The sequence below is a fragment of the Pteropus alecto genome, unplaced genomic scaffold (genome assembly GCF_000325575.1).
Source record: "Pteropus alecto unplaced genomic scaffold, ASM32557v1 scaffold105, whole genome shotgun sequence".
NCBI classification, from domain to species: domain Eukaryota; kingdom Metazoa; phylum Chordata; class Mammalia; order Chiroptera; family Pteropodidae; genus Pteropus; species Pteropus alecto.
This window is the reverse complement of record NW_006436294.1, coordinates 7,640,108-7,654,322: the sequence shown is the minus strand read 5'-3', so window position 1 is coordinate 7,654,322 and position 14,215 is coordinate 7,640,108. Positions and strand designations below refer to the sequence as shown.

Here is a 14,215-nt window from a genome sequence, read left to right as displayed (position 1 = left end):
GCAGGAACTGCAGGCCGGACGCTGACTGCGGCCGTGAGCCCTGCGTGGGGCGGGCTGTTCCAGGCTGGAGCCCTGGCACTGTCACCGCCGGCTGCGAGCAGGGGCCGCCTATCCTCACGCGGCCCCGCCGCGCCGTCCCCAGTTTTCGTGCTCGAGTACTACCTGGACACGCTGTGGAAGGGGACGCTGCTCTTCGTCGTCTGCCTCTTCCTCGTCAGCTTCGGCCTCGTGGGCCAGGTCTGAGCTCCTGGGCCCGCCCCCCACGGTCTACCTCCCCTGGGGGCCGGACCTGCCTCTCGGCGCCCCGCCCAAGCCCGCTCAGAAGGGCCTGGCGGCGCCCACAGGTGCAAAAACAGGAGACTTGGGGCATCCCCGCATACGGCGTGGGCGTCGGCCTGTGGATCATGATCTCGTCCCTGCCGCGGCGCCGCCTGGTCCTGAACCACACCCGCGGCATATATCACTTCTCCATCCAGGGCCGCACCGTGTGTCAGGGCCCCATGCACCTGGTCTACGTGCGCCTGGCGCGCAGCTTCGACGGTGACGCACGGGGCGGGCGGCGGGTGAGGTGAGGGAGAGGGTGAGGGTGTGCACGGGAGGGGAAGCCGCTTAGGGGCGGGCACGTCAGCCCCACTGCCCCGCCCCGGAGCCCCGCCCCGGAGCCCCCAAGCTGAGCCGCGTGCCCCTCGCCAGCCTACGGAAAGTGCTTCTTCCAGCTGGTTCTGTGCGGCCACAAGCTGGAGCCGCTGGTGCTGGTGAAGCTGTCAGAGCGCTACGAGGTGGGTCCCGCCCCGACCTGCCCTGGCCCAGACTCGCTCCTCTCCCCTCCTCAGTTCAACTTGATGTTGACCACTACTCCGGGTGTTAGGGTGGGGCTATGTCACAGGCACAGGGTGAACACAGCGCGGTCCTCTGCCCAGCCTGTGCGCTGGAGCGGGCAGAGAGGGCCCGGGGGGTGACGGGCAAGAGAGATGCGGTCTGGCAAGGGGAGGGGCCTCCTTCCCATGCCGGGCAGCGGAGCGTCCGCTGGGTCCCCAGTGTGGGCGAGAGCTGACTGCCAGCGGCTCCCACAGCAAATGGAATTCCTGGGCCGTCACCTTGCCTGGAAGCTCAACATTAACTACTTCGACTGCCTGTCCACGTCCTACCGGCACGTTGTCCGCCACTGGCCTCTGGAGGCCTCCTTCAGCCCAGGCATTGTCCTGCGCAAGACCAGAGCCTACGACAAACCCAGCTCTCAGTATGACCTGGACGTGTGACGCGCCCCACCCAGCCCTCACCCCCAGGGCTGCGCTCGCCCTTCCCCTCCCGCTCTACGCGGGCACTGGCACTACTCAGTAAAGTGGCCTCCTGCTCCCAGCCATGGTCTTCTCTGCAGGGTGGGGGAGGGCTCCCGCTGTGCACACCTCCCTGGGCCTCGGGGTGAAGATGGGGTGGCGGTGGGAGTGAGGGCCAGGAGGTTAGACCCATCTCGAGACAGGTATGGGACATACTGCCACTCGGCCAGCAGTACTGAGCTGGTCCTACCTGGGCTCAGAAGAGCTGACTGATGAATGGAATCCAGGATTCAGAAGCTGATTGGCCCAGTCTGGTTCAGGTGCCTGTTTGCAGTCCAATCAGCAGTGGGCTAGGGCACATCCACGGGTCAAGCCTTGCACCTGAGGGTGCTTCCTGGACCTGGTACTCCCAAAGTTGCTGGGAGGGGGGGCCCAGGCCAGGGTTCAGGCCTGCTGGGGGTAGTTCCTGGTGCTTGCTCCCATGTGCTTGCTGGACCCCAGCCCATGTTCCCTCGTCCAGTGCATGTCCCCGCTTTCTGGGTGCTGGGAGCTGCCGTAGGAGCAGAGAAGGCAGTGGGCCATGGGGACCCAGGAGGAGTGGCGCCTGGCACTGTCCACCTGGCTCTCCTGGCCAACATTTTCCCTCAGGCCCATACTGGCGACCCTGGTCTTTATGTATAGTGTCAGCTGAGTGTCCCTGGAACTAGGGCCAGCTACATGACTGGCAAGGCCCCCCCATCAAAAAGTTATTAAGAATTTCCATGAGGTGACGGGAGCATAAACAGCGCGGGCCCTTCTGAGCATGGGGCCCCGTGCAACTGCCCAGGTCACGGGCCCCAAGAGCTGGGCCTGCCCGGAACCGGGGCTCAGAGCCTAGTCCCGAGGCTGGCCGGACCTCGTGGGCCTTGTCTCTGAATCTGCTTTAGGCAACCACGGGAGCACTTGTAACTCATGGGTCAAGTGCAGGGACCCTTTCCCCCAGAAGATGGGACCCAAGTTGTCCCCAGAATGGCCGTGCCCAGCTTTTACTTCGGAGAGGGCTTAAGACTCAAGAGGGTGAGCAGAGCCCAGCAGTGAAGGGGCTGGGACAGTTTGTGAGACAATGTGGTGGGAGCGTGCAGAGCACGGAGTGTGGGCCACGGGGCTAGGCCGCCTGTCAGCTCTGGACAGGGGCTAGAAGGGTGTGCCCGGCCTGGGCTCTGGGAGGCTGCTTAGATCAGTCAGCAAGGCTTCGGGCTGGGGACTCGGTTTCACCCAGGTGGGCAAAGTTCCTGTCCTCCTGGAGCTGCTGATCTCGAGGGTGGGGCTCTCCAGGAAGGGGTGAGGGGGGCACAGACTAAAGAGCTGACTTCTATGCTGCCAGGAGGTGGGGCCTCTCCAGAAAGGGGTCAGGCAAGACCTTTCTGGGGGTGCAGCATTTGAGCCGATACCAGGAGCTGGCAGTCTGGAGCTCTGGGGGCAGAGGGGACAGGAGGTGGACAGCACCGAGCCTGTGGGCTGGCGTCTGTCCCGTGTCCTTGCGATAGGAGACTGCCATGGGAATGGAAGCAGCGATGCACTGTGACACGGGAGGGAGAGGAAGGGCCAGGAGAAGGCGGCAGACAAGCAGGGAGAAAGGGCACTTGGGGGGCAGGCCCGAGCCCCACCGTGAGGCCACAGCAGACAGGACATGCTGACAGGATGCAGACGAACCGGAGAGCAGTTCAGGGTGAGTCCGGGTTCCGGGTCTGCGCGCTGGGGTCAGGGATCTTGGGGAGGAGAGACTGAGGAGTCAGAGGTCTGAATTAAGGGAGATGTCGAGAAGGCAGGGAGGCACCGGGGACGAGGGGAAGAGAAGGGAGCGCAGACGTGGAGCCGACATCCTATGCGACGCCCCCTAGGCCAAGGCCCTGATGGCCTCTAACAATCAGTGGATAAAGACAAGCCAAAGATGGAGCCCTGGCACCCAACACACAGAGGGTGGCCAGGGGACAGGCTCATGGAGGGAGGGGACCCATGTCCAGTGGGATGGGGGTTCACCGGGGTGGGAGGGCCCTCCCAGGAACAGCCTCGGGGGAGGGGGCCGAGCGGCACTGCGGGAATGGGGGTGAGGGAGGGAGTGGAGAGGTCGCACAGAGGTCTCACTGCCTCTCGGAGGGGAGTCTTCTGGTCTATTAACTTCTAAAGGGGTATCAACACTGCAGATAGACTCAGGGGGTCTTGAGACGAATTCCTGCCCAATGCGATCCAAGAATCACAAGAATCGGTGTGTGAAACTTCCAGTGTCCTGGCAGGGAGGGCTCGCTGTCTGCCAGTCCCTCCTTCCCGTGGTCTGGGATGCGCCGCGGTGAGCTCCAGCAGCTGCCTGGGGCCGTGAAGGGCAGGAACTCGATGACTGTGCGGCTGCCCCGCTGACTCTCCATGTCTTGTGTTGGACTCTGTGTGAAAGGGGAAAACATCTATTGTTGTTTGGAGTTTTCTGACACTGGCAGCCGGGCCCCTGACTGCACCTGACTGCAGCGAGTAAAGGTGATTAGTTTTAGGGGGTGGGGTAGAGACGAGGCAGCTTCAGGGAAAAAAGACTGGGTGCGAAAGTCTTACTGGAACGACTGGTCCAGTGAGATTGTCTGGCAGTGGCTGAGCCATTGCCGTGTGCAGTACCAGCTTAAGGGACCAGTTAGTACGGCTTTTTGTTTTTCTCTGGCAAAGCTTTGTGCTCGGATGTAGTTGTGGAGTAGGCAAACGGTTGGTCTAAGGTGGGAGAGAGTGGCGACAGCTGTGGCTGCAGACCTGAGCTGGGGAGGCACGGAGGGAGGGCAGGAGCCAGGGGTGTGGGACAGGCAGCTTCAGTTTTCTGTTGCCGCATAAGCGGCCACCCAGAACGTGAGGGCTTGAAACGCCAACGATTCCCTCATCCTCGCCATTCTGTGAGTGGGCTGGGCTCTGCTGGGTCACTCCACGCCATCTGTAGAGCTGGGTTTGCTCGTGCGGCTGCATCAGCTGGGAGCTCAGAGGTGACCAGATGTCCAAGATGGCTCGCATCCTCCAAGGCCACTTTCTAAGCAGTTGCTGTTGGTTTCCGAGAGATTTACAAGAAAACGATCGCCCGTGGGCCACCATCCCATTAAGTCTCTGCTGGCATCATTCACAGGATGTTGCAGTAGCCAAGCCAGTCAGGTGGCCAACCCCAGGGTCAGATGGAAGGGGTCTGACCAAGTGTGTGACCGCCCGGAGGAACCTCGGAGCCATGAAACTAAGCAGTCCACCACAACCCCCCCTTCAGCCTCTCCCAAGACCCCCAATGTCTCATCTCGTCACAGCGTTTAGCTCAAGACTCAAGTCCGGGATCTTGCATCGAAGTCAGATCCAGGTGCAGATGAGGTCTCTCAGGTGTCCTTCCTTGGGTGAGCCCACCTGCAGGGACCTGTGAACTAAAAAGGCACGTTCTCTCTCCCTACACACACGGTGTACGTTAATGAGACAGGGACAGAAAATCTTCAACGCACTTCTGTTAAAATATGGGGAAGCCTTGAGTGTGGGCCGGATTCAATGCCTTTCTTCCAAAGAAGAGTATGGAGAGAGGAAAAATAATAACTTTACAGTAGAAAAACCTGGTAGACGCCACCTTAACCAAGTGGCCGAGGTCTGCATCACCAGCGGTGAGTCACACGGACGTCACGGACCCTCTGCTGCGATGCAGTGCGGCCACCTCACCTCTGAGGCGGTCTCTCGGAATCCAGAAGCCCGGCTGATCACAAGACGACATCAGACAAACTCCAACTGAGGGATATTCTACAAAACTGACCAGTGCTCAAAACGGTCAAGGTCATGAAAAAGAAGGAAAGGCCGAGAGACTGTCAGAGACCGCGGGAGACTAAGGAAACATGACCACTGAATGCCACGTGGCACCTTCACAGCTGTGCACCAACGTGTCCTTCCCCGTGCCCTTCCACCCCCGCTCCCGGCCTCTGTGGAATCTGCTTACATGTTTTAGGAAGTCCTTGGGATTTCTTGTAGTGTAGATCAGCTGGTGACAAATTCTTTCAGCTTTCGTATGTCTGAAAAGTCCATTTAACTTTGGAAAGGTATTTTCACCGGGCACAGGATTCCAGGCGGATATGTTGCTTCCACCACTTTAAAGACTGCTGCCTCACCACCTGCTTGCTCCTTTTATTCCCACGAGAAACGTCCCCATCCTAGCTCTGCTCCTTTGTGCATAGCATGTGCTGCTTTTTATTCCCTCTCGCCACTTTTTTTTTTCCTTGGAAAAATGTTTATCTTAGAATTAATGAAACATGCAGGTAAAAGCACTGACATATGTATCTCCACTGTCCTAGTTACCTAAGCAGTTATTCTAAAGCGAGGCTACATACACTTCAAAATCACTTCAAACTGCTTAGGCCCTGTCCAAAATATTCAGCAGCTCCACAGGCTGGGGAAGAGGGACACAGGCATAGTACTTAGGAAAAGCTTTCCAAGTGATTCTATAACTGGGAACTACTTTAAGACACACAATTATTACATTTCAACCAGAATCGAGAAACCAAACCTCAAAGGCAGTTTTGTATCTTTATTCAACAATCAGCAGTTAGTTCTCATCCACATTAACTGTCTGTAGATTTTCGAAAGTGGCGACAGGCACGTAGGTGACTGACGTGTAGAACTTGTTTGGTGAATCTTCATCCTCATTACATTTTCTGGACAACCACACCGGGACACGGTACGGGACATTCCTTATCCCTCTGGCCCAGATGGCCTTGTTGAGCCTGGTGTCAGTGAGCACATCTGGAGTCCCCACCTCCTACGTGGCGAATTTCGGGATCTCTCTAAATGCCCAAGGGGCGCACACTCCTCGAAACCCACTGCACGGATGCGCTTGTCAATGTTGACAGTGTATTCTCTGGTCACTACCTCACTGATGGCAGAAGGCCCTTCTTCTCACCACCCGCTCGCCATTCTGCCGGGACCAAGCTGGAAAAAGCTCCCTCTGGCCGCTTTTGATATTCCCCCGTATCACTGGATTAGGGTGCGCCTCACTGTGGTTTTCGTCCTATGGCATGTGCTTGGGGGCTGTTGACCTTCTTGGATCCGTACGTTTATACTTTTCATCAAACCTGGAAAAATTTTGGCCATCATTTCCACACTTTCCCCTCCCGCAGCCGTCCTCCGTTTGGGGAACCCGTTATGGGTATGTCCGGCCACTCGAGCCGTGGCACAGCTCACCGACGCTGTGACTCCCTTCAGTGTTTCCCTGTCTCACGGCTCATCCCTTCTTCTGTGCGTCTTCAAGTCTGCTGATCCTCGGCCGCGTCTAAGCTGCCATTCACTCCATCCCGTGGATTTCAAAAAAAGAAAAAGAAAAACAACCTCGGGCATTGCATTTTTCGTTTCTAGAAGTCCAACTTAGGTCTTTTTTTCATCCCTCCCACGTCTCTGCTCGGCACGTTCAGTCTTTCCTCTGGCTTCTGGAACAGTCGCCGCTGTGGAAAGGCCCTTGTCTGTGGATTCTATCACCTGTGTCAACCTGGGCTCAGCTTTGGCTGCTGATTTTCCTCCTCATTTTGAGTGATCTCTTCCGGGCTCTGCGAACGCCTGGTAATTTTTTCACTCACGGCCAGATGTGCCGTGTACATTGTTGTAGAGTGTGTCCTCCTCTGAGCACCTCTGAGGTGGCCCCTGCGGTGGTGCCATTTAAGTTAGCTCGGAAACGGCGTGGTCCCTTCAGGTCCTGCTTTAAGCTTCGCTAGGAGGTCTCAGAGCCAAGCTTAGTCTCATGCCAGCTTTCCCCTGAGTGAGGAAACCCTCCACGTGCTCAAGCTTCCCCCAGACTCTGGAATTTTCCATATGCTCATATGCTGACCAGTGCTCTGCTTCTGCTGTGCCGCGTCCAGCAAGTGGTGAATCTTGCCACGTCCAGCGCGTCCCCGGAAGATAATCCTGAGTGGGAACGGGGGAGGGGGGGAGATGGAGAAAAGAAAGAAGACAGAGAGCTGGGATCGGGGGGCCCGCCGTCCACTGATGATGGAGTAGAGAGCGATTTTATTTTCGCAAGTTGCTTTTATGTAAGAGCAGACATTTGCTGGCTAAAATGAGATTATCCCCACCCAACCTCCACATCCTACTCTAACCATTTCCATTTCCATAGGGTCACCCCGCCCTCCGCACCCTGCTATAACCCTTCGCATTTCCACACCGCATTGTCTCTGACCTCTTCCTACTTCCCATTCTCAGGAGGGTTCCTGGAGACGGGCAAATCTTGGTTGGCCTCACAGAATGCAAGGACCTTGTCAGCTTGCAACCCGCTGTCCACACTGCTGAAGGCTAGAGGGGAACCTCGTCAGGTCCTCGGGCCTCTGGGCTTCGCTCTCTCTGGAGCTCTGTCCTGGGGACGCTGGCCACGCTGGCCCTCTAGACGCACCAGCTCCATCTCCGATCTTGTGGAGTCTGCCTGGGTTTTCCACATGTGCCACAGCCTGGGTCACTGTCCCAGCACCTTGTCTGTCTCCCCTCTCAGGGGTCACTGTCCTTCACGCCTGATATCGACACCTTGAGAGCCGCCGCTTCACGTGCTTTGTCCAGTTGTTCGGTTGTTTCAGGTAGGATGGTCGGTCTGGGTGCTGTGACCACCCTCTGTGCTGGAAAGTTTCTTTATTGCTCAGCCACTCTGACGGTTGGGTCGTGGGCCTGACCCTCACCCCTCTCTGCACTCTGCCTGCAGAGATGGGACCTCCCTTGGTACATGTCGCTCAGGGTTCTTCTGGCCTTGACCATTCTTTCTTTGGAGCTCCAGCAGAGTTGAGCAACAGCCACGCCCCCCGCCCCCCCCACCCCGGTCCCACAATCCCCGCTGCGCCCACAGCCACACTTCCCAGCGCCTGGTGCAGCCCACCAGCTGCTGCGCGAGCCCAGCTCACTGGCGAGAGCTCTAACGACCGGCCCTTCCCCTCGTGCCCGGGACCCCTGTGCTCCACCTGCAGCACTGATGGGTCCCCGCTGCAGCTGGGTGCTGAGCAAGGCCACCCCAGCCTGCTGTCTGCCTCTGGAATGGTCGTGGACCCTGACTCCGGGCTCTCCGCTGTGGTCGGCCCTGCGGAGTGCAGAGAGGAAGCGGGGTGCCAAGGCCAGCCCCCAGCTGCTTTCCTCTCTCCCCCTCTCCTTTCCCAGGTCAGCTCTGTGCGGTTCGACTGGACCAGCAGAGCGGTCCCGCATGCACCAGCCATTGGATGCCAGCCGCCACTAGAAGGCTGTGACCTGGAGCCTCTGACCGCTGATGGTGTCCACGTGGAGCAGCAGGGCCAAAGTCCTTTCTTGGAGGGCGATATGGGCAACGTGTTACGAAGAAAAGCCCGAGAAGTGGCAGGGGGGATGGGGAAGGAGGCATGGAGAGCCACGGGGTGACCAGCTGTGCCGGGTGAGGAAGCGTGGCCCTCAGGGGCCCACTTCCTGTGAGGGGAAGAAGGTGAAGGGGTGGTGGACAGGACGTGGCGAGGACTTCTCTCTGGGACAGAGCTGGGAGAGACCCGGGTGTGGGGTTGGGGGGGCATGCTCCGAGGCCGTGGGGGGCAATGTTGAAAGTGTGCAACCCTGTGGGGGTCAGGAGGGTGAACACGGAAAATCCACATATTTAGGAATTTCAACGTTGCCAGCCACCCCACGCCAAGCTTCTGAGGCTCCCCCAGGTGGCCAGGCTGGCCCTTCCATCTGCTGGGCACCCTCTCTCTCCTCTCCCAGGGGTCACCCTCCTGGCCCTCCAGCTCCCCCTCTGGTCTCTCTCTCTCTTTTTTTTTTGGGGGGGGGGCGTCTCCTTTAAACCTCCCTCCCAAGAACTGTCCTGTAGGGGAACGGAAGTGTCCTGTGTCTAAATGGGGTGTGGGTTACAAGAAATGCATTTGTTAGAGCTGACGGGCACTACACTTAAGGGATTTTACATTACGGAAATTATATCTCAGGCTTAAAAAGAAAAGACGGAAGGTCCGAGCAAGTCAGGCAGTCGGATCTTTGGACCGAGGCAGGATCTGGGCCATTTTGGTTCTGCTAGTCTCTCTGGTGGCCCAATAGCCAGCTGGAGGGAGACACTAGATACACAGGAGGCCGAGGGGACACCTTGCTCAAAGCGAGAAGGGGCAGGGTCCGATCGCCCCCCAGCTCCGTGAGAGCGGACTCAGAGTGGGAGGCTGGGGCTGCTCACAACCTCCAGGCCCCTGTGACTCCCATGTCTCCATTTACCAAGAGAGAAGTGGTGTTTTGTGATATGGCGTCTGGGACCTGGGAAAGGAGGGGGAGAGAGGAAAGCAGACTGGCCCGAGCTGGTCTTTGGTGATGCCACGTGGTGATGGGCACTTGGGGGCCTGTCACTAGCTGACTCTCTGCACTTTTGTGCATATCTGAGATTTTCTAGAATAAAAATCAGAAAATAACCTAAATGTCATGAATTTGCATTTTGTCGTTTAGTTTGCAGGTCTCCCCTAGGAAGGTCTCATTCCTTGTGTGCCAGTCGCTGGTTAACCTCTGTGGCCTCGGCATCTCTGTTCTGTCAAAGTTCACTCCGTACCGGTTACTCTACAAGCGGAACGTCAATCTGCTGTCATATTTAGTGCAAATGTGTCCTGCGACTTTGATATCTGCTCTTTGTTTTCCCTTGTCTCTTTCAAGTAGACATTTTCAGTCCCGTGGTGGCCCAACCTCTCCTCTCTTGGGGCTGAAGTTCCCACCCCAGCAGGGTTCAGGTGGGCCTCCAGTCCTTGACCCCACCAACCCCTCCGGGAGCCTGTTGCTTGTTGCTAGTTATCGAGTACAGCCCCCTCCTGAACCCCTGCCCTGGAGCAAGTCACTCTCAGCCTACACATGCCCTCTGCTGCCCACGTTCAGCTTGTCGACAGGCCTGGCCTCCACTGTCCCCAAAAACCCAGCTTCCCTGCTTTGTCTCTGCCCACCTCGTCCCCTGGAAGTGGGGCACCCACCCCGTCCGTCGCTGTGCCTTGAGCCCCCTCTCCCCAGGAGCCCAAACTGACACGAGCCATAGGCTGCACCCACTGTTCAGGCCAGCCCCTGCTGTGGGCATCTCTCCCACCGCTGCGTCGGGTCTGAATTCCTGGGGGTCTCACGTTCGCGTGGAGCACCCTCCACCTCCCTGCCCCTCAGCCTTGACCTCTTCTTCCTTCCAGTGACCTCATCCTCTGCCTGAATTACACCCTGGACCCTGTCACCTCTACCCCACTCTGGCATTTCAACACCCCGTTTTCAGCCCATCACCCCTTTCCTGGCACTCCCACAAACCCTCACTCCAGCACTCAGGGTCCCCACACTGTGTCTGTATCACCTCCTCACTTGGTTTAGATTCCCCAGTCACTGTCACCTCTCCCTTGCACATGCCCTTGACTCAGATACCTCTCTCCATAGCTCACCTGGCAAAAGCTCAAACCCGAATACACCTGACCCCCCCAACTTACCCCTGCTGGCCTCCCGTTGCTCTTCAAAGACACATAATCCCGTCTCCTCGGCCGCAGGCCCCGAAACCAGCAATCACCTCCTGGGCCTGGTCTCTGGCCGCTTTCCTCTTCCCCAGCCTCAATCTGTCTCTGCCGCTCCTCATGCGCCCACCCTTCTCTGGCTTGGGGCTTCCCCCACACACCCTAGTGGCCTCAGGATCTTCGCATAGCCTGTTTCCCCCAGCGGCCCTCCACTGGCCATCTCCACTCCAGGTCTTGCTCCTCTCGCTCTCATCACCTGGTCCACTTGTCTTTCTGGTTAGCATCTGTGTCCTGGGCTGGACTGTGGGCTCCAGGAGCACAGAGGCCAGCGTCTGCTGCCTCTGCCTTGGACAAACCCTGCAGAGCACAGACCAGTGTTCACTACAGGTTTGTAAAGTAAAAGCAGAAACAGCTCCAAACATACCCTCATTTCCAAGTCCTTGTTAACTGACAAAGCACTGAGACAGTCAGACCCTGCTGTGGCTGGGAGGGCAGGGCCCCAGCACTAAGGGGGAGGCTTCAAGTGCACGGTGAGTTTTGAATTCTGAGCTGCAGGTTGGGAGGAGCTGCACAGGGCACTGAGCCCCATCTCACTGATGGGAAACAGAGTTGAGCCGGAACCAGCAGGTCCCGGGCCACCCACTATGCACCCAGGACACCAACTGGCTTTCAGGAAGGCAAAACATGCCATCATCCGTTCCGCAGTAGCAGGCCGGGGGTGTTGGGGTGCCAAATAGCCAGCCCAAAGGAGGCTCCTAGCCAAGGTGGGATCCTGGCAGCCAGGGAGGGAGATGTCCAGGTGTGGACCCTCTAGGCTGGGCTGTAGCCCCACGAGGGCAAAGGGCAGTAGTGAGAAGGTGGCCATAGGGCCCATAGGTAGGCACACAACACTGGGAATCTCCCCCTTAAAGCCCGGCCTTTCAGCAACATGGGACCTTCCCAGAGCTGCAGATGGCACGCCCAGAGGCAGAAGGAGGCAGAGGGACATAGGACCAACACTCCATCCCTCAGGTCTCACTTGGTTAAAGGGCTGGGCCTGCCACACCGTGAGTCAGGACTGAGGAACGGAGTCCCTGAGGCGGAGAGGCTGGGGGTAGCGGAGGCCAAGCACAGTCCCTAAGTCTAGAGCACTGCAGTATTCTTCAACCCGTGCAGCTGCTGGGGGCCAGAACGGACCTGCCTGGGGACCCCAGTCTCCTCTCCTGCCGCCAAGCCCCCACACCTCCAGCTCTCAGTGGGAGGGACTCAGGATAGCCTCCGCGGGAGGACTGAAACTTTCCAAAAGCGTGAGAATTCCTCTTTTTCCCAGCCTCTCCTAGCTGGACCCCAGAACTGGGGCACAGGAGCCTTGGGATGGGGGGTAGTGTCAAGGCAAGGAGGTCCAAGTAATTTAGCCCCAGACGCATGTGCGCTGCGCTCGTAGGCCGCTTCGGACTGATGGCCAAGGCCTGGGCCCAGCTGCCCCTCCCCGCCGGGTGCCCCGAGGGGTTGCGAGCTCACCGAAGCGAGCCCGAACCAGGGCTGCCGGAAAAGTCCCGTCGGGAGCAGCGGGCGTGGGACACATGTGTCCGCACTCTGCCGCCTCGTCCATCCGTCAAGGGGGTTGGGGTCGAAGGGGCGGGGAAATTGACAGAGAGAGGCAAGGACGCGGACATCGAGCGGATAGAGAAAAGAGACGAGAGAAGGGCAATTCAGGAGAGGTGAAGAAGCGGGGACAAAGGACGACGACAGAAGGGTAGGGTAGGGGAGTGGAAGAATGAGGGGAGGGGCCGGAGGAATTAAAGCACAAGGACAAGGTGACTGGGACTGAAGAGCAACAAGGTGACTTGGACTAACGGAGGCAGACAGGATGCAGTCAGGAAGCAGAGACGGGGGCGGCTTGTCCGGGAGGAGGCAGGGAGCACAGGGTGAAGGGGCCGCGCCTGGCACATCCCACCGACGCCTGGAGGGTTCGCCCAGTAATTAGGCTTCGGTCCAGATGGGCCCCCCAGTCCCGCAATCAAAATGCTAATTGGCCCCCGAGTCTCCGGCTGCGCCTCAGCTCGGGACCCCCTGGGAGGGAGCAGGGACGAGCGGCTCGGCGGAGGGGGATCCCCTTCCCCGCCCCCACTGCGGGCCTCGCCGGCTGCGGCTCTGCGATAAGGGGGTGGCCGCGCCCCGCCGGCTCCCCTCGGGAGCAACTGCCACGCAAGATGAATATCCCGCTGCTGCCACGACCGGGGCCTCTGGCACAAAGCGGGCCTGTGGTCTCCGCCGCGTCCCCGCCCCGAGCCGGCTCGCTCACTCCCACCCTCGCACGGCTCCTGGGCGGAGATGCGGGAGGAAGTCGGGCTTCCGGCAGGCGGCGGCGGGGGGCTGAGCTCAGCACTCCCGGCACGCCCCCGCACGCGCGCCCAGTGTGGCCCGCCCGCCGCGCGCTTCCAGGCGCTGTCCGCGGGCCCGCGGTGCAGCCCCGCACAAGGTCACCGCGTGCAGAGACGGATGCGCGCGCGCCCCCGCTTTGCACGCGCTCCCGGCTCGGCCGCTCCGGGACACTCCCCGGAACCAGTCCCGCGACCTTGGTCCCGGGCGACAGCGGGCCGCGTGGAGGCGCGCTCCGAGAGCAGGGACCCGAAATACCGGGTGGGGGCGGGGGAAGGGACAATGGCGGCGCCAGGCCCTAATTGGGGACATATGTCCCCGCTCGCGGCCATTGTGCGGCCCGGAACCCTCCCGCACTATCGCGCCCCGCCATTGGCCGCTGGGCCTGACGTCATTGGGTTGCAAACTCGGGGCGGGCGGCCGCGGGAAGGGTTATCTGCCTGGTTGCGGGGCCTCCGGGGAGAGATGCAGCCGCGTGGAAGGGCGGAAAACCACCGGCGAAGCCGTATTTCGGGAGCAAGGGCATGGCAGCCCCTCTCCACCTCCATGCCCCGTTTGCAGCGTCGCCGCTGCTCTCGAAACCCGCCCTTTGGGAGAGAGACAGCCTGGAGGGAGGCCTCTCCCGCGGGCACGGGGTCAGCCCGGGTGACCCAGTGGCGGGGAGACACTGCGGCACAGGGCGCGCGCAGCACCTCCGTACTGCGCTTCCGCTGTCTCAGCGTTCTCTCTCTCGCCTCCCGCCTCCCCAACCCGCCCCGCAGATCCCTGGCCGAGAGCTAGACGGCCCGGACCAGACTGGGTCCGCCCTGCGTTCCTTCCCGAAGGATCCCGAGTCCTGGGGTCGTGGGTCCCAGGCCTGTTTCCGCCTCTCTCCCAACGCCCGGCAATGCCGCGGACCGCTGGGCCTCCATTCCTGGAGCCGCCCGAGGGAACTTCACAATGCGGGGGCCGCGGCATCCCCAGGACCCTTCCCAGGAGACCCAGGCCGGGCCCGACCCAGCGCAATCATTTCCGCCATCCTATTCCCCTCCCCCCGCTGCAGCTCCAGGGCTTTAAAAGCCAGAGGCTGGGCCCGGCTGTAGGCAGAGGCGGTCGCGGGCGCAGGAGGCCGGGCCCAGGAGCTGTCCG

At 59.9% G+C, this 14,215-nt stretch overlaps 1 protein-coding gene across 1 annotated transcript in view; it reads left to right on the top strand.

The window, feature by feature from the left end:
- Positions 1-1,357, top strand: part of TMEM249 (transmembrane protein 249) — a 2,037-nt gene extending 680 nt beyond the window's left edge. Inside the window, exons 2-5 of the mRNA XM_006913052.2 lie at positions 143-237; positions 345-540; positions 694-779; positions 1,074-1,357. Of these exons, the coding sequence (XP_006913114.1) occupies positions 143-237; positions 345-540; positions 694-779; positions 1,074-1,259 (563 nt within the window). The 3' untranslated portion in view covers positions 1,260-1,357. The remainder of the gene's footprint in view (positions 1-142; positions 238-344; positions 541-693; positions 780-1,073) is intronic.
- Positions 1,358-14,215: the final 12,858 nt, after the last annotated feature.